This window comes from Tenrec ecaudatus, chromosome 12 (genome assembly GCF_050624435.1).
Source record: "Tenrec ecaudatus isolate mTenEca1 chromosome 12, mTenEca1.hap1, whole genome shotgun sequence".
In the NCBI taxonomy this organism is placed as follows: domain Eukaryota; kingdom Metazoa; phylum Chordata; class Mammalia; order Afrosoricida; family Tenrecidae; genus Tenrec; species Tenrec ecaudatus.
In genome coordinates this window covers 34,959,382-34,977,639 of record NC_134541.1, presented here as the reverse complement: position 1 = coordinate 34,977,639, position 18,258 = coordinate 34,959,382, and the positions used below count along the sequence as shown (strand labels likewise).

Here is an 18,258-nt window from a genome sequence, read left to right as displayed (position 1 = left end):
AAGGGGCCACACGAACCCCGCCGCGTCCTGGCCGGCCAGCCAAGCGCCCCTCCATCGACGGGCACTCTGGCCTGGGGTTCCTCCCGGCTCCCCACAGGGTCTCGAGGTCCCCGCTCCGGGGACTGACCGGCGGCGGGCCGGGCGCGGGCGGGGCCGGGGTCCCGCGGGGAGGGGCGCGGGAGGGTCCGGCAGCGGCGGCGGCGGGCCGGGCTGCCCTGGGCGTGGGGCGGCCCCGATCCAGCCGGGGCGGAGCCGGCGGCAGCAGCAGCCGTAGCTCGGAGGCCCCAGCGCTCACAACCATGCTCCAGGGGTCCCCGAGAGCCTGGGGGCTGCGGCCGCCGCCGCCGCTGCTGCTGCTGCTGCTGCTGCTGCTGTGGCTGGTGCCGGGGCCTGGGGCTTCTCAAGGTGAGGACATGGGCGGGGTGCCCTGGAGGACAGGCAGGGGGAGGTGGACCTCCCAGAGCCCCCAACTAGGGGAGGGTGGTGGTGGTCTGAGACCCCTGTCTGTCAGCGGGGGTGGGGGTAGGGTAGGACAGGGCGTGGGGATCCTCTGGGTGGGTCCCTCAACCCAGGGACTCTCAACCGTGCTTGGGTAGGACTCTAACCAGCTTGTCCACCCTCCGTGGGGCTGCCACCCCTCCTTGGGCAAGCTGAGGGGCAGAGCCCCCTCTCATTTCGGCAGATGCCACCTTTCTTGGAAATACCCTTTCCCACATCCCACCCCCAGTCCCTGGGCCCAGCCCCAGCACCTATGCCCCTTAGGACAAGCGGATCTTCCTCTTCCAGGAAGTCCCCCACCGCAACCAGCCCCCCAGCTGTTCTGCCCTCAGACTATAAGGTTGACCATGCCCTGCATCCAGCCTTCACTCACCCCCTCAGCCGGTTCCTTGGGACAGTGTTTATATCGTTGCCTTGTTTGGTGGGTTAGAGAAGGACTTCTTCATGCTGAGGGCCTGCTTGGGCTGCCCTTCTCAGTGTAACCTCTCCCAGTTGTCTGTGAACCAGTGCAAGAATCCAGTGCCTGGAGGAGGGGACAGGGAGGGAGATTCTGAAGGACCACAGACTCCACGGAGAAGAGGGCTCCTGCTGCATGAACTTGGACCTGACCAAGCACCAGTCCAGGGCAGCTTCCACCTGGGACTCTTTCCCCTTTTTGCTCTGCTGCAGCCACTAGGGAGAGGAACCAGGTCTTTGGGGATGTTCCCTAGGCCTCCTTTCCTCTGAGACCTCTCGGGGGAACCTCAGGACCCCCAAGCATGGCCAGGACCAACTGGTCTCCTCTTCCATCCACCTTGTCACCACAGCCCGTGCTCTGTTTTGCTCCACCAAGCTTCCAGTGAGGTGTGCTCACACCGCAGGTGCTCCCTTCCTCTAGCCCAGGGGTCCTCAAACTTTTAAAACGGGGCCAGTTCACTGTCCCTCAGACCCATTGGAGGGCTGGACTATAGTTTAAAAATAAACTATGAAGAAATTCCTATGCACACTGCACATATCTTTTTTTGAAGTAAAAAACAAAACAAAACAAATGGGGCAAAAACACCCGGCGGGCCGCATGTGGCCTGCAGGCCTTCGTTTGAGGGCCCCTGCTCTAGTCACTCTTGTTGGCCTGGGACCAGCAAGCCTGGCCCTCTACACCTTGCTAAGTCCTTTTTGGGCTGTGAGGCCCCCCAGCTCCCCCTCGCCTGTGGACCCATACCCAGACTTCTCCCCATACTGGGCCCTTCATCCCCTCCTGACTGCCTCCTCCGCAGGCAGCCCTCTCAGTCTAGGCAGGGTTGAGGTCAGGACCGATGTCTGGGGGGCAGAAGGCGGTGGTGGTGTTTGCTGTGGGAGCTGAAGCTGCCCTGCTCTGGCTGGGTCCCTGGCCCCTATAGGGCGGGGTCTCCTGAGTTACTGAGGCTCACTGGTGGGTGGTGGGCTAGGGAGCCTTCTAGGGTCTTCTCTTGACTACACTTGACTCTGGGATTCCTCCTGGAGCCACCTTAGGCCACTCAGCCAGAGAGCCCTCTGTCCCCCAGATCCGGTCCACCTAAAAGCAAGGGGAGGGGGGTTGCTGGGCCAGGGTCCAGCACAAGAGGACAAGGTGTGTGTGCCCTCCTCAGGCAGCATCTGCCTGTTGTGACTGTTCTCACACGGGGAGTGTGGGGATGCTGGCATCCCGGCTCAGCATCTCTCATCCCAAAGGCCTCTGCTGCAGCTCTAAAAATACCCTGGCAGTCTCTGCCTGTCCTGCCCCCACCTTTTGGGGAGGGGGCTGGAGGGCTTGGTCTCTTCCTGTGACCTCTGATCCTAAGTCCTTCCTTTCAGTGGGGGCTCTTTTCTTCTTTTATCACCCAGCTGAGCTGTCCCTTCCCAGGCTCCTTGGTCTCTCCTCTGCCTCCACCCTCCTTAGTGGTGCTCAGCTCCAGGGATGCCCTCTGGGTGCCTGTCCTTCTCAGCGATTTAAAGTCAGACCCACCCACATTTGTCAAGCCTGCCCTCACTCTGTGCCCTGTTCTCACGCCAGGAGATCACCAGGGAGAGCCAGTCACTCCCCACTGGGTCTTGGATGGACATGGGGCTAGCCTAGAGGTCAGTAACAAAGTCTTTTATTCTGCAGGGGGAGGGGAAAGGGGAGGAGGCTCCCAACATCGGTCTTTCCCAGGTTTACTGGGGTCCCCAGATCCATGAAGACACTGCTCGCTTCCCAGCAGGGTGGACAAGGAGGCTGCTGGGGAGTGGCTACATGGTGTGAGCCTGCACACATGGAAGTCATTTTTAGGTTTCCTACCCTCCCCCTCCTCTCCCTCTCCTGGCTTTGACAGATTCGGCTGCCCCAGCCCCCACCACGCAGAGGCTGGCCCAGAGTTGTGGGGCCTGAAGCTCTTCAGAGGCGGGCTTCTGCAAGAAAATGTCAGGTCTTTTTTTGCAAAGCTCCACAGAACCCATGACTCTGTGGAGCTGTTGCCCCTTCCTCCCCATCAAGGACACTTGCTCCCCCGCCCATGACATTCCCGGACAAAGGGAAGCCCAGAGAGGTAGGCCGAATGGCATAAGGTCATCTAGCTCTTTGGTCTGGGACCCTGGGATCTGCTGAAGTGTGGACTTCTTCAAACACTGGGTCAACCCTGAAAGCCCAGAAAGCCCACTCTCCTGAATTTCTGGCCAGAGAGTGAGAGCAGCCCACTACCGAACCCTGTGAGCTATTGAGCAAGGCGGAAGGCAGGAGAGAGTCATCATGAAGGCTGGGGTATCTCTAGAGGTTCAGCAGCTTCCAACCAGAGACCCTAAGTGGGGATCCCCAGGAACTCCAGGTCCCCCCAGGGCCCCTTCAACTAGTCAAGCATGGCACAGTCCCCAGCTTTGAGATTTTCCTCTGGAGACCAGTGAGGCAAGGGGAAGTACCCCGACTAGAGTCATCCCTCCCTGTCTGGACCTGGAGTGTGGATTCCCAGAGAGCTGTGCTGCTCCCGCTCACGGAGCCCTGCCCCAAGAAGCTTGTCAGGAAAAAGCAAGCAGAGCTAAGACAAGAGACCCTCCCCCAGAAAATGTGATTTCAGGTTAGGCCTGTGTCCAGAGCGAGAGGGCAAGGTCACCAGAAGGGCAGGACATGAAGCTGCCCTTTGGTCTGGGACCCTGGAACTGAGAGCAGAGAGCCCAGTGGGGGCTCAGGAGGAGGCGCAGAGATCTCTTATTTGTCCTTCTGTCTGGGCCCCTGCTTTTCCCCAGCGCAAATGTTTCTCCAGTAAAGCAAGTAGCATTCCAGCCACATGAGCTCATGGTCGGGGCCTTGTAGGCCTGTGGCCAGGGAGGCAAGGGCTGTCTGCTCCCCACCTGCAGAGCCCTCTTCAGTCTCTGAGTCCCTTGGCCAGTGTCCGATCCCAGTGCATGTTGGGATAAAAGAGAAGGGCCAGCAAGGGTGGAGCGAACATTCCAAAGACACAGCAGTGCACCCCCACCCCCAGGATGCTACTGGGCCGGCTCCAAGTCTGGGCCCCCAGCCAAGCTGAATGCACCAGGAGGGCAGATGGGGTGTCCCCACAGGGAGGCGGCGGCAAAGAGGTAGCAGGGCAGGGGTGGGCTGGTGAGGGGAGTTGGGGAGCTGGCCAAGGCCCATCCTCCTGACAGCAAGCACAGGGAGCACATGTTTTTCACTTGGCCTGCTGTGGGGGCCATGTTTACTTTATGGGTTCAGTGAAGCAGGTGTGGAGCCGGACTGCTAGAAACCAAGGCAAACCTCTTAGCAGGGTGACAGGGTGGAGGGTGAGTAAAACCTGACTCCTACTGGGCATGAGGAGCCACATCACACTGAAATAAAGCCTCAGACGCCACCCAGCCGAGGCCACCTGACTCCTCAGGACCCCACTGGGCTCCCCTGCCCACATAGTCTCTCCTGTCCAGAAAGAGGAGAGAGGGCAAGGCGGGCCTTTCTGGTGCCCTCACCTCCCAGGGAGTGGCTTGTCACGGCAGCTATTGGCAGGTAACAAACATCCTCCTTTGGGAATATCTTTGTCTTCAAGACACTCCATAAGCGTGCTGCCTCTCCCTTCCCTCAGTGCTGGCCCCATAAGCTCACTCTCTGGCCGACTCCACATCCTACTTGCTCCCTGACAGCCCCACACTCCTCTTCCAGGGCTCAAAGAGGCTGATGGCCTTGGAGGCTGAAGGCCAGGAGCTCCTGCTTGAGTTGGAGAAGAAACAGTAAGTGCCGAGCTGGGACTCAGCCTGAAAACCAAGGATGGAGGGGACCTCTCACGGTGGACAGGAACTGACATGAGCCCATGAGGGGAGGTGGATGGGGAGAGGTCCTAGAGGAGGTGCAGGGGATAGGCAGGGTCACTAGGCCTGTGGCTGGCTCTCTGGAGGCTCTGTCAGGACCTCAGGAGCACTGTACCAGCGCCAGGCTCCCCACATGGAGATGAGTGAGCACCACCTAGTGGTCGTCTACAGGGCATGAGAGTCAGAAAAGCCAAGGCTAGATTCCAAAAGCCAAGTTGGTTGAACCCGGAGGGCGCTCCAGGCTGAGGCAATGCAGGGGCCAAAGTGCAGCTCGTGTTGTGGGGGTAGCAATTTGTCTAATTCTCCCAGAAGGTTTCCAGTGGCAGGGAAGGGTGCAAGGGGCTGGGGTGGGGGTGTGAATGGGGATGGGGATGGGGATGGGGATGATCCTGTAGGACCCGGTCCCAAATGCTCTTTCTGTGCTGAGTGTCATGGACCATTGAAGCCCAAGGGTTGGTGCCAGTGAGAGAGCAGGCAGAGCCTAACTCAGGGCAGTGCCCAGCTTGGCAGACAGGTGTTTAAGCTGGAGCCTATGAGAGACAGGGGTGAAGGTTCTTGAGACCCTCCAAACTGTATTGCCAACAGCTGTCAAGGACTGTCTGCGGCTGCTCACAAGGCTCCCACTGGCTAACGTTTTCAGAAGTAGACTGCCAGGCGCTTTTCTCCTTATCTGTCTTAGTCTAGAGGCTCCACTGACACCTGTTCATGGCTGTTAAAGTACTGGTGGCATAGCTTCCAGCGTCGGGCAGCATACACGCCACCACAGTGTAACACACTAGTGGTGGGCTACGTGGAGAAGAATTCGGCATCAGAATTGGAGGGCGATTCTTTAACAACCTTGTTATACATCAATGACACACCTCACCAGTGGAAAGTGAAGAAGACTTGAAACACTTACTGACGGAGATCAAAGGTTACAGCCTTCACATTGGATTACACCTCAACATAAAAAAAAAAACAAATCCTTCCAACTGGACCGATAAGCCACATCATGACCAGTGGAGAAAAGGTTGAAGACGTCAAGGATTTCACTTTACTTGGATCCACAATCGACACCCATGGGCAGCAGCAGTTCAGAGACAGGATGGAGGCAAATCTCCTGCAAGACCTCTTCAACATGTTAGAGAGCAGCATGTGGGAGTTGGTCACTTTGAGGATGCAGGTGCACGGGTTTCCGATGGCTTCACGTACATGCGGGAGCTGAACAAGGAATACAGAGACTGCAGAAGATGCGATGCTGTTGAAGGACAAGGAATGCTGAATACATCAAGGGCTCCCACAAGAATAAACACAAAGTACAGTCACCTCATGCACTTTGGACGTGTTATCAGGAGGAACCAGTCCCTGGAGAAGCACATCATGCTTGGTAAAGTCGAAGGTCCTTGAAAAGAGAGAGATGGATTGACACGGTGGTTGCAACACTGGGCTCAGCATGGCCATGATGGGGAGGACGGTGCAGGACCTGACAGTGTGTTTCATTCTGTTGTCCAAAGGGCCAATATGAGTTGGAACTGCCTTCAAGGCGCCCGACAACCGAGAGTTACCTACCAAGAGTAGTGCAAACCACTGACATGCTTGACTGCCCAATGAAAGTTTGGAAGTTTGAGTCCATCATTGAAAACCTTGTGTAGCAGTTCTATTTGGACTCACCTAGAGTCACCATCAGGGAGCCCTGGTGGCATAGTGGTTACGACTTAACCTGTGGTCCAAATGCTCGGCAGTTCTAAGCCATCAGCCGCTCTTTGGGAGAAAGACTGGGCTTTCTACTCCCCTAAACAGTTACAGCTTAGAGACCCACAAGGGGTCGCTATGAGTCAGCAATGACTTGATGGCAGTGAGTAAGTGAGGGTCACCCTCGGGAGAAAGATGAGGCTTTCTACTCCCTTAAAACAGATACATCTCAGAAACCCACCGGGGCAGTTCTACCCTGTCCTATAGGGTCTCTAAGTTGGAATCAACTTGAGGGCAGTGGGTGAGTGAGTAAGGGTTGCCACGGGACCTTCTCAGTTAGCATCCAGAGAGAGGAAGGCTGGCAGGCCTCCTGGAGTAGGTGGAGCTGAACTGGCGATCCCTATGACATCACCTCCCTGCAGACTGCTGGCACCTGGATACACAGAAACCCACTACAACCCTGATGGGCAGCCGGTAGTACTGGTCCAAAAAGACACGGTGAGACACTTCTCTATTCCCAAGGGCTCTGAGGGTGGGATGGATGGACCACTGAACCCTCTGCGCCAGGACTGTTCCTAAGGAGAGGTTGGAGTCAGCCCCCACCCTGCACCCTGTGGCTGAGATTAGGGGCTGGCTCTCTTCCTTTCCAGGATCACTGCCACTACCATGGGCAAGTGAGGGGCTACTCTGACTCCTGGGTGGTCCTCAGCACCTGCTCCGGGATGAGGTGAGGAGCTCAGGGGAGAGGCTGGGGGCTAAAACTGGAGAAAGAGCGCCTTACACCCCTGTGCACCCCAGCGGCCTGATCACGCTCAGCAGCAACACCAGCTATTACCTTCGGGCCTGGCCACCTACGCTCTCCAAGGACCCCTGGACCCACAAGATCTTCCGGATGGAGCAGCTGTTCCATTGGAAAGGGGCCTGTGGCCACAATACTTCCAGCGACAGAAGGGACAGCACTGGTCTTCCTGGTGCCCCCCAGAGCAGGGTGAGGGACACAGATGGTGGGAGTGGGGAGGCAGGATCTACAGCCCAGCAGAAATGCACAGGCTCCAGTGCAGGAGTTCCTGTCTTGATATTTTTCTTGAGGTTGAAAAAGCAAGTCTCAAACATCCTTAAAGATAACATTCCTTCTGGGATTAGGGGGAAGGGACGTCAGCGGGGACAGGGGTCAAGCCTCCCAGTCTTTCCCACAGGGTCACCATTGCCAGGAGAGGCGAGCCACCCACAGGAGCATGAGGTACCTGGAGCTGTACCTAGTGGCTGACCACACCCTGGTGAGGGCATGGCCTTGGGGGTGTGCGGCCAGGAAGGGGCCAGCTCAGCCTTTCACACCGCTGTGTTCCTGCCCTCCCAGTTCTTGACCCAGCACCGCAACTTGAACCGCACCAAGCAACGCCTCCTAGAGGTCGTCCACTATGTGGACCAGGTTGGTTGCAGCTAAGGGTGGATCCTTGTGGGGCCGCAGGCGAGCAGAGAAGAGGAAACCGAGGAGAGAGGCAGCCCCACCCCACGGAGGAACACCGGGTCAGGTGGGGCACCTGGTTCGCAGCTTCAGCTCTGCCCTCGATCCTCAGTTTCTCAGGACTCTGGACATTCAGGTGGAACTTGCCGGCCTGGAAGTGTGGACGGAGCAGGACTTGAGTCCGGTCACCTCGGATGCAAACGCCACGCTGTGGGCTTTCCTGCAGTGGCGGCGCGGGCAGTGGGCGCTGCAACCACACGACTCCACACAGTTGCTCACGTGGGTGCTCGCATCTCCGGGTCTGGGCTGGGCGGTGGGACCCCCACCCCTGCCCCAGTCACTCCTTGCTCCACCCTCAGGGGCCGCGCCTTCCAGGATGCCACTGCGGGCCTGGCGCCGGTGGAGGGCATGTGCCTCTCAGAGAGCTCAGGGGGTGTGAGCACGGTGAGGCTGGGCAGCAGAGGGGCAGGCGTGGGGCGGGCCGGGGGCGGTACAGGCGGTCACCGCCTCCTCCCACGCCCCCCAGGACCACTCGGAGCTCGCTCTGGGCGCCGCAGCCACCATGGCCCACGAGATAGGACACAGCCTCGGCCTCAGCCACGATCCCGAAGACTGTTGCACGGAGGCCTTGCGGGATCAGGGCGGCTGCGTCATGGGAGCGACCATGGGGTGCGGAAGGGAAAGACTGGGGTGGTGGGGGGAGGGGACCTGCATTGCAGGGGGAGGATGCTAGATACAGGTGGGGGCCAGGGAGACTGTTCCTTTGAGCTAAATGTCCTTAGGTCGCTGGTAGCATTGAAACTCCAGCTGGCTGCTCAGCGGAGGAAAAGCCTGGCGATCCGCTTCCAGAAAGCTTCTCCCAAACTCGTGGGAGTTTGAGTACTCACAGCGGCCGCACAGGACAGGGTGGAGCTGCCTCGGGGGTGGGGTGGGGGGTGCCGAGACTAGAAAGACTCATCTTGCCTCCTTCCCGCAGAGCACCCAGTAGTTTCATGGTTAGTAGCCCAGTGCGGAACCACTGCACCGCGAGAGTAGAACAGTTCCCCTCTGTGACTCCTGAGGTCGCCCGGGAACCGAATCAACCTCACCCGCACTTACGTGTGGTGGTGGTGGGGTGTCGTCTAGGGGGTGAAAATGGGGGAGACCGAAGGTAACATGGGTCCTCTAGACACCGGTGTGTTAAAAGATTATTTTTGGAACCACCTAGCGAAGTGATTCCAACCCTGGGACTTGGGTCTGGTTGTCACCGCCTCCTGCTTCTGGTTCTCTGTACTTTTACCGCCACATTCTCTCTGGGCACCGCTTCTTCGAGGCGCAGGTGGTGACCGGTCGCCAGGAGGCGAGGTGGCCAAGCCCTTCGGTGGGGCCGGGGGAGAGGTGGGCGGGGGGGCCTGCACCCGGGACTCCCCTTCCCCTCCGGCCCGCCCCTAGGCGTCCCTTTCCCCGGGTGTTCAGCGCCTGCAGCCGCCGCCAGCTGCGCGCCTTCTTCCGCAAGGGGGGCGGCGCGTGCCTCTCGGACGCCCCGGCCGAGCAGCCAGCGCGCTGCGGGAACGGCTTGGTGGAGGCCGGCGAGGAGTGCGACTGCGGCGCCTTTCAGGTGAGATCCCCGGGCCCGACCTGGGGGCTCTACGGCTGGCCCGCCCTCGGGCCGGGAGGCCTGGACTGCGCCCTGACCCGGCGTCTCCTCGCCTCGGCGCCCAGGAGTGCCCGGACCCCTGCTGCCTCGCTCACAACTGCTCGCTGCGCGCCGGAGCCCAGTGCGCCCGCGGGGACTGCTGCGCGCGCTGCCTGGTGAGACCGAGGGAAGGCTGGGGTGCGGGCTAAGGGCCCAGGCGCTCGGTCCCCCGCAGCACTGACAGCCGGCCTCTGCTGATGGCGCCGGCCCGAATCTCTCATCGAGGTCTCTGGGCCTCCCTCCCCACTTCTGCCTTCCTCCCTCACCCCTGTCACGGCGCAGCTGAAGCCGGCGGGTGAGCTGTGCCGCCAGGCGGCCGGCGACTGTGACCTCCCGGAGTTCTGCACAGGCGCCTCCCCGCACTGTCCCCCGGACGTTTACGTGCTGGACGGTTGGCCCTGTGCCATGGGCCACGGCTACTGCCGGGACGGCGCGTGCCCCACGCTCGAACAGCAGTGCCAGCAGTTCTGGGGGCCTGGTGAGCGGACTTGCCTGCCCCTGCCACCCTGGTTCCCATCCTCGGATCGGCTCGGGGGGGGGGGGGGGGTTCGTCTTTGGGCTGGGTGGGAGCGGAGGTCACTGAGGCCCGCGGGGCGCGGTCCCTGCCTGGGCTGCCTTCACCTTCATTCAAGTTTTCCCAGGCGCTCGCCCGGCGCAGGAGGCCTGCTTCCAAGTAGTGAACTCCGCGGGAGACGCCCACGGGCACTGTGGCCAGGACAGCCAGGGCCGCTTTGTGCCTTGCGCCCAGAGGTGGGTACTTGGGCACAGTGGGGGCAGAGGCAGTAGAAGCTGGAGGTGGCTTGGCAGAAGGGCAACAAGACACGTCATGCGTTCTGGCCGCCTTCTACGGGTCCCCAGGGACGCAAAGTGCGGGAAGCTGCAGTGCCAAGGTGGTGAGCAGGGCCCCCGCGTGCCAGACACCCTGTCTGTGGACTCCACCATCAGCGTCGATGGCCAGAACGTGACCTGCAGGGGAGCTTCGGCCCTCCTGCCTGGCCGGCTGGACCTGCTTGACTTGGGTTTAGTAGATATGGGCACCCTGTGTGGACCTCAAATGGTGAGTCCTGCTCACCTGCCCCCTCTCTGTCACTGGGGCCCCTTCGGCAGACCCAATGCCAGCCCCTCACTGCCCAGTACGCATACGGCCCTTAGGTGTGCCAGGACCGGCGCTGTCAGAATGCCACCTTCCAGGAGTTGGCGCACTGCCTGGCCGCGTGCCACGCCCACGGGGTGAGTAGCCTGCGAGGGAGGGAACCTGGAGTCCCCTGATGCCACCTGACCCTCCCCTTCCTCCGCCCTCTCCCTTCTGCAGGTTTGCAATAGCAACTACAACTGCCACTGTGCCCCAGGCTGGGCGCCCCCCTCCTGCGACCAGCCCGGGTTGGGAGGCAGTATAGACAGCGGCCCAGTGCCTCGGGAAAGTGAGAGGATGGGGCAGAGGGGCAGGGATTGGGCGGTGTCTCTGCGCAGGACTCAGCCCCACGCTATCCTCCGTAGAACACGAAGCCTTCCTGCTGGCCACCGTCCTCAGCTTCCTGCTGCCTCTGCTGCCCGGGGCCGGCCTGGCCTGGTGCTGCTACCGCTGCCCCCGGTCCAGGTCCTGTCTCCAGCAGCAGCCCTGGGGCTCGAGGAGATGTCCTGCGTGCTGTGGGTAGGCTCTGCGGGTTCTGCCCCTGAGAACCCTTCCCTGGGATTCTTGCCCCTCGGAACACTGGAGGGCTGGCTGAGAGCTCGACAAGGGTCCCAGGCCTCGTCCTGGGTCTTCAAAGCCTTCAGGCTGACTTGCCAACTCAGAGCACAAGGCCCCAGGGGCTCCACCACCACAACCGCCTCTGGCCAGGGTCCTCAGCCCCTCCGTACTGTAACTCCTCCCTTTGGTCTGCACCTCCTGTTCTTGCCACAAGGGGGCTGCTTCACCCTGGACTTTGCTTGATGTCGCCACGGAGCTCCCCGGCCTTCAAGGCCTCTCCAGCCTCTGCCTGTGCCAGTTGCCTGCCTTCTGCCTTCTTCTTCCTAATTCTCCTCAGCTACCCACTTCAGCTCCCCTGCCCATCCTTTCACTCTGCACCACTGGTCAGCTGGACTGCCCACCCCCTGTCCAGGCCTCTGTGACCTGGCTGAGGGCCACAGGATGTCAAGCCCAGCTGATCTAAGGCTGGCACAGGGGCAAGGCAGGTTCCTCAGTTCAGACATGCCTTGGGGTGCTCTGGGGAAACTGTGGAAGGGCAGGGTGTGGGCTGGAGAAGAGACAGAAAGCATCGCACAGAGGGGCACGGCACTAACCAGGCCTTGGCATGATGACGGGTGATTACAGGCTACGCAGAGCTGCCTTGGCATCATCAAGGGCGGCAGTGCCCAGCCACCACTGGGAGTGGGGTGGGGTCTGAGCAATGCCAGTGTCAGGAGGGGCAGGCGGCCCTGGGAGGGGACCCAGGACTCCTCGCAGGAGGTCACATGCAGGAAGGGGACCAGAGAGGTTGGCAACCCAGTCAGAGCCAAGCTCCAGTAGAGTGCCCTGCCCCTGATTAGGGAAGAGTGCTCTGCTCAGAGTCACTGTTCCAACCAACCTCCTGGCCTCCTCTCCTGCTATGCAGACCCAAAGTAGGTCCCAGCAGGGACCAGCCCCTGGGCAGCAGTCTCTCCATGGAGTTGGACCCAGTAGCCACTGAAGTGCCGGGGGCCCCTGGGTGAGTGGGGCCCCTATGGGAGAGGGTGAAGGGGTGGGCTCTTGCCTTTAGGACCCCTCCTAACCTAACACCAGCCACCTTGAATGCCCCGGGCCCCATCCTGAAACAGGGAGCCCTGCTTATTGTAGTCATAGTGCCTCCCCTACCTCCCTGCTCCCCAGACCTGATAACTCTGCCGGAACCCAGCAGCTAACCTGAGAAGCCTACACCCTCAAAGTAGGTGGGGACCCTGATGTGGGACCCTCTCCCTTTCATTGCTCACCTCCTCCTCCTGGGACCCATAGCTCACTGCTTCCCTGCTTGAAGTCTTATGGAAAGGAGTGTTGGAGAAGCTCTGATCTTGGGGTGGCATGCTGGAAGCCCTGGGGGGTGAGACAGGGAGAAGCTACAGCTCTTGGGCCACCCATCCTCATGGAGGGAGGGCAGGGGTGGTCCCTGTCTCGGGCCCCAGTCCCTTTCTTCATTTGCTTCTCAGCATTCCAGGAGGCAAGACTCTGTCTTTGGTGAGAGGTGGCTTCTGATTAAAGGAGACTTAAAACCAGGAGCCCTCTGGCACCCATTCCAAGAACCTGGACCCCCTCCTCTGCCAGAGCACAGCCTGGGCATCATCTGGCCTCCTGTCCTTCCAGACAGCCAAAACCCACCCCCACTCCCCACCCTCCACAGAGCCACCCTCCCCATCCACTGCAGGACGGGGAACATTGTTGGAAGTTCCTTTATGGTGTCTCTCCCCACCCTAGGACTGGAGGATTCTGCCAGGGTACCCCCTCCTGCTCAAGAGCTTGTCAGTTCAAGGAGGGAATGTCCCATAGTCACCAGCCTACCTCGGCAGGAGAGTCTGGGCCACCAGAGACCACAGTCTTGCTACCTTGATGTGCCCAGTCTATGCACCGCACCCAGACCCCTGCCCTGTGGGGGGTGATGGCTGCTGGGCCAGAAGCTGGGACTCTGGGTCCTGCCTTGCAATTCTGGGCCTGTACTGCCCTGCATATGAACAAAAGAACAAATACTTTGGGATTTTCCTTCCTGGCCACTCCTAACGGGTCTTGTCCCCCTCGATGCTTCTTTAGCCCCTACTTGAGGTTTTGGGGCAGTGAGGGTGTGGTCTGCCGCAGCCCCCTCACTGTGGATATTACTCAATTCCTCTCTGTTCTCTTGCAGAGGACTGATGAAGCCAGCCATTTAAAAAAAGACAATCGAGTTAAAACAAAACCAAAACTACTTGCCCTCGAAATGCTGTGTCTTTTCTATCTGTAAATCAAACCCTATGGGGCACCCAGAGAGTCACAAGGGTGTGGTACTGCTGGGTGAAGTCCCAGATGGCAGCCAGGATGCCTGGCATAACCTGAGCTCAGGATTGTACTACCTTATTCACATAACCCCTTGGCCCGTGCCCATCTATTAGACATTCTCATAAGCCACTCAGTGTCCTGGGATTCATGAAACAGTTGCTGTATCAGTCAACTCTTGCTGCATAACAACCTCCCCCCCGCAAAAAACAAAAGCAAACGAACAAAACAAAACTTAGTGGCTTAAAACCACCATCAATCAGTTCTGTGAATTGAAAAACTAGGGAGAGCCCAACTAGGTGATAGATTTGGTCTCAGCGAGACTCACAGGTATCTTAGCAGTTAACTGATCTCAGCTCAGTGAGTCTGCTTCTAGGGGTGGCTGACTGTTGCTTGGGGTGAGTACACCACATGGCAGCTGAGGAATGTTCCAAGAGACTGAGATTAGGAGCTGCTAGTGGGTTTTAACTGTTAACCTTGGGGATTATCAACCCAAAGCCTAGCCACAATGCCACCAAGCTCCCTCTACTATCTCAAAAACTCACTGCCATCGAGGCTTTTCTGACCCATGGCAGCCCTAGATGACAAAGCAGAACTGCCCCTATAATTACTCAGGAAAGTAGAAAGCCTCATCTGTCTCCTATGGAGCTGCTGGTGGTTTTGAACTGCTGACCTGGCAGTTACAGCCCACTACACCATCAAGGCTCCTCCATATATTATATATAATAAGTTTTTCATATACATATATATATATATATACACACACACATATATGTGTATGAAAAAATCACCATGACCAACTGGAGCTTCGTGCTGTGAAACAAAAATGATTCAATATTAAGACCCACTGCAATTGAATTGGTTCTGATTCTTAGCAGCCTTATAGGTAAGGGTAGAACTGAAACCATAAGGAGCAGCCAGCCTCATCTTCCTTCCTCAGAGCACCTGGTGGGTTTGAATAACTGACCTCACAGTCAGCAACCCAGTGCTCATCCCACAGAGCCACAGAGCTCCTGGGTATGAAAAGATCGACAAGATCCCTCTAAGGCTGCGGCATGTCTCCTCATGGACAGTACATTAAGATCACCTGGGGGTGGGGGCAGCATTTTCAGACACATCAGTGTCTGGGCCCCTCCCAGGAGTTCTGATTCAATTAGGGCATTGGTAGATTTTGAAAGTTCATTTTGTTCTAGTGTGCAGCCAGGGTTGAGGACCCATGCTTGAAGGTTTAGGTGGCAGATAATTTAGAATGTTAACCTATGTGCACCAGAAAGAACACACAAATGCTCACAGCTATATTATCTTCAATAGCTCAAGTTAGAAAAATGTCAATGTCCTTCAGGAGGATAGTGGATGAAGAATGGGATACTCATGCAGCAGAACAGTACACAGCAAAGAAAAAGCAATGGTCTATTCTGCAAACATAACAGGAATAAACCTAAAAATAACATTTAAAAAAGTGAACCAAACCAAACTCAGAGCCATCCAGTCAATTCTGACTTACAGAAACCCTATCGGTGGTAGAACTGACCCTGTAACTCTTCACAGGAGTAGAAAGCCAAGTCTTTCCCCCTTGGAGCAGCTGGTGGTTTTGAACTGCTGACCTGTGGCTAGAGACCCAGTGAGTAATCACCACACCAACAGGGCTCCCTGTGAAATGTACAATAAGTCATTTATGCAAACTTTAATAAAAACCAACCCCATTGCTATTGAGTCGATCTCAACTCAGTAGCAATCCCATAGGAGACAATAAAACTCCACTATAGGGGTTCCACGGCTATAATTGTTTAGAAAAGTATTATAGAGATATAATTCACATATCAGTGAATTCAGTGGTTTAATCATATTAAAAACCAGCTGTGCGAATGTACAGATGTGCTTTATACAATTGATGTATGTATATGTATGGACTGTGATAAGAGTTGTATGAGCCCCTAATAAATTGTTAAAAATAAAAAAAATTAAAACAGCTGTGCAACCACCAACATATTCAGCTTTAGAACATTTTCTTCTTACCTGTACTCATAATAATTAACTCCCCATTCACCCCCAACCTCCTCAGCCATAACCCTAAGAAACTATTAATCCACTTGCTATCTCTAGAGAGTTACCTATCCTGGCTTCCATATACAGAGAAGCATACCAAAAAACCCCCAAAAGACAAAACAACAACCAAAACGAAATAAAACAGGAAAACCTCAACTGAAAAGAAAAATGGAAAACTAGAACTCATTTAATATGGGGAAAAAGGGAGAAAATGATATGGTGTTAAACGTTAACCGAACTATGTCTGCATTAATCACCTTCCAATGTACTCTCATGACAAGGGTATTCACCTCTGGGCAATGGCCAAAGGGGCTTCACTGGAGACAATCCATGTGGGGACCCTGAAAGTGGGTTTTGGACTTCTACTGTTGTCCATAGCCTTCTGCAAACTGGATACTTGGAATTTCAGCTCCAATACTGTTCCCTCCTCCATTCTTGGATTTTATTGTTTACAATCCTTGGATCACACAGGCTGCTTCTTCCATGTGGACTTAGTAGTTAGACACCTCACTTAGATGGCTGTTTGTTTTAAGACAAGCCTTTAAGATCCCAGGTGCTGCTCTTTCTGATAGCTGGGCACCATCTAATTTCTTTGCCACACTTTGATATAGCACCCATATTTTCAGTCTCATGAAGATCTCTTCATGAGGGGCAAAATATCAAGTAGGGTCGTGCCATAAGAACAAGTTGTTCTTAGGTTAGGGCTATGATTAAAGGCGAGCTCAAATCTTTTCATTTATCTATGGTCTATATGTGCTCCTGGTTCACTTTACAGACATCATTATTTTATTGGTGGAGTATTAGAAATATTCCCCATGGCCATATGTTAATTCTGTAGATAGTATCCTTCAGTTATCAAGACTGATTCTTATGAAAGCAGATGATCACATCCTTCTCTGATGGAGCAGCTTGTGGGTTTGAACTAACAATCTTCCAATTAGCGGGCAACCACTGAAACCACTACATTACCAGAGTATATAGACTACACATAAGCAAAACAATATGTATTATTTAGGCATATGTGAAGACACGCAGCAAAGGATTAATGGGGAAGTAGTAAGAAAAGTACTGGCGGTAGTCAAAGGAATTGTCAAGGGCCATAGGAATCCAGCCCTCTAATGGTTCATTTCTTACACGTCAGTCTGTCGTTCCATCATGCTGTGGTGGTCTGTGCACTGCTCTGACTCTACAGTGCATGGCGCTGGGGTTTCGAATGCCAGCAGGGTCATCTTGGGTGAACAGGCTTCAGCAGCTCTTCCAGACTCAGGCAGACTCGGGAGAAGGGCCTGGTTATCTCCTTTTGCTAACTAGTCAATGACTCCCCACAGAAGACCACCACCAGCACATGCCTTACCCTGGGTCCTAGGCACTGAATGTTTGTCATCTTTGCTCTTTATACCTTTTCCCTCCACTTGAAATACGAATATGTCCTACTTTAAAAATAATGCCATTGATGTAAGTGTACAAAGTTAGGCCTATTTTTTAAGATTTATTTATTTATTTTTATTTTAACAATTTATTGGGGCTGATACAATTCTTTTCACAGTTCATACATATACATACATCAATTGTATAAAGTACATTGGTACAGTCTTTGCCCTAATCATTTTTTTCTCTTTTCTTCTTTTACATTTTATTAGGGACTCAAACAACTCTTACCACAATCCATACATATACATACATCAATTGTATAAAGCACATCCATACATTCCCTGCCCCAATCATTCTCAAGGCATTTGCTCTCCGAGTTAGGCCTATTTTAAAAATAAAATGCTGTATAGAAGGATTTCACAACTTGAAGGCTTATATTTGACTGCCCCCTGAGTTCACTAGGATTTTATTACAAACAACAGGTATTTTTAGTTTTTCCATCTCCTCATGTACCCCTCTCTGGAAGATTTCTCCTCTCCCTTAAAGAGTCCTTTCTAACAAGACAGATTGTTCTAACAAAGAAGGCGACCAGGACCTATAAACCTAAAACTGCTATATTTGCATTAAAAGTAAAAATGAATCATATTTTTTATTTAGGTCACCTGCTAAACTCAAATGTGAAACTTGTAGTTTCAACATTTATTTATAGAACAACTTTTTGGGTTTTCAAAAACAATGCTGTTCTGCATTCAAATCAAGAGAAAGCATCAGACAAATCCAAGAGGAACATTCAACAAAATAACTGACCAGGCTGAGGGGCCGGCCGCAATTCCAGCTACATGGACAGTTCCCCCCGCCCCACAGAAGAGTTCACTTCAGAGGACAGCACTGAAGCTGCAACTCAGGGAGAGGGACATTTCTGATCAGAGCACACAGGAGCACATGAAGGGGGAGGAAGAGAGAGTGGAGCACATCCTGGCCCACCAAGCCTTGACAACAATATTCCTGCTCAGAGAGCCGGAAGCACAGAGAGGACCACGGGCTGGCCCCACTATGAGACTCGACCCCCTTCAATGGCCCATAGTACTACTGGACAACACTGGAGACATAGTGTGGGAATTGCACCCGATCTGACCCCTACCACACTGAGGCGGAACACTAAGGGTGTGCAACAGAACAGTGAGGGATATAGAGCAACGAAGTCCCCAAGGAATACAAAAAATAGACTTTGGGGCCAGGGCATGGCACTCCATCAGACTCACCCAGAAAACACTCTTAAAGATCAATAATCAGACC

The 18,258-nt window shown here is 55.4% G+C and overlaps 1 protein-coding gene across 8 annotated transcripts; it reads left to right on the top strand.

Moving 5' to 3' along the window:
* The first annotated feature begins 246 nt into the window (after nucleotides 1-246).
* Nucleotides 247-15,517, top strand: ADAM33 (ADAM metallopeptidase domain 33). Of its 8 annotated transcripts, none has more exons than XM_075563937.1 (23): nucleotides 247-405; nucleotides 2,507-2,571; nucleotides 4,613-4,680; nucleotides 6,852-6,927; nucleotides 7,080-7,156; nucleotides 7,228-7,417; nucleotides 7,626-7,706; nucleotides 7,787-7,858; nucleotides 8,007-8,173; nucleotides 8,254-8,338; nucleotides 8,421-8,563; nucleotides 9,326-9,491; nucleotides 9,596-9,685; nucleotides 9,852-10,047; nucleotides 10,211-10,319; nucleotides 10,428-10,626; nucleotides 10,722-10,799; nucleotides 10,882-10,990; nucleotides 11,067-11,220; nucleotides 12,164-12,256; nucleotides 12,418-12,472; nucleotides 12,732-12,759; nucleotides 13,418-15,516. In XM_075563937.1, the coding sequence occupies exons 1-21, from the start codon at nucleotides 300-302 to the stop codon at nucleotides 12,452-12,454; spliced, it is 2,361 nt and encodes a 786-aa protein (XP_075420052.1). In that variant the 5' UTR covers nucleotides 247-299; the 3' UTR covers nucleotides 12,455-12,472; nucleotides 12,732-12,759; nucleotides 13,418-15,516. The 8 variants fall into 8 exon arrangements, with proteins under 8 accessions (XP_075420052.1, XP_075420049.1, XP_075420054.1 ...); XM_075563934.1 differs by having other exon boundaries at nucleotides 12,997-15,515; XM_075563939.1 differs by having other exon boundaries at nucleotides 7,249-7,417; nucleotides 12,732-15,517.
* Nucleotides 15,518-18,258: the final 2,741 nt, after the last annotated feature.

Coding starts and splice junctions, on each gene's coding strand:
- ADAM33 (XM_075563937.1), top strand. CDS start 300: ATGCTCCAGGGGTCCCCGAGAGCCTGGGGGCTGCGGCCGCCGCCGCCG. Junction 2,572..4,612: donor GACATGGGGCTAGCCTAGAG/GTCAGTAACAAA, acceptor CTCCTCTTCCAG/GGCTCAAAGAGGCTGATGGC. Junction 10,991..11,066: donor CGGCCCAGTGCCTCGGGAAA/GTGAGAGGATGG, acceptor TATCCTCCGTAG/AACACGAAGCCTTCCTGCTG.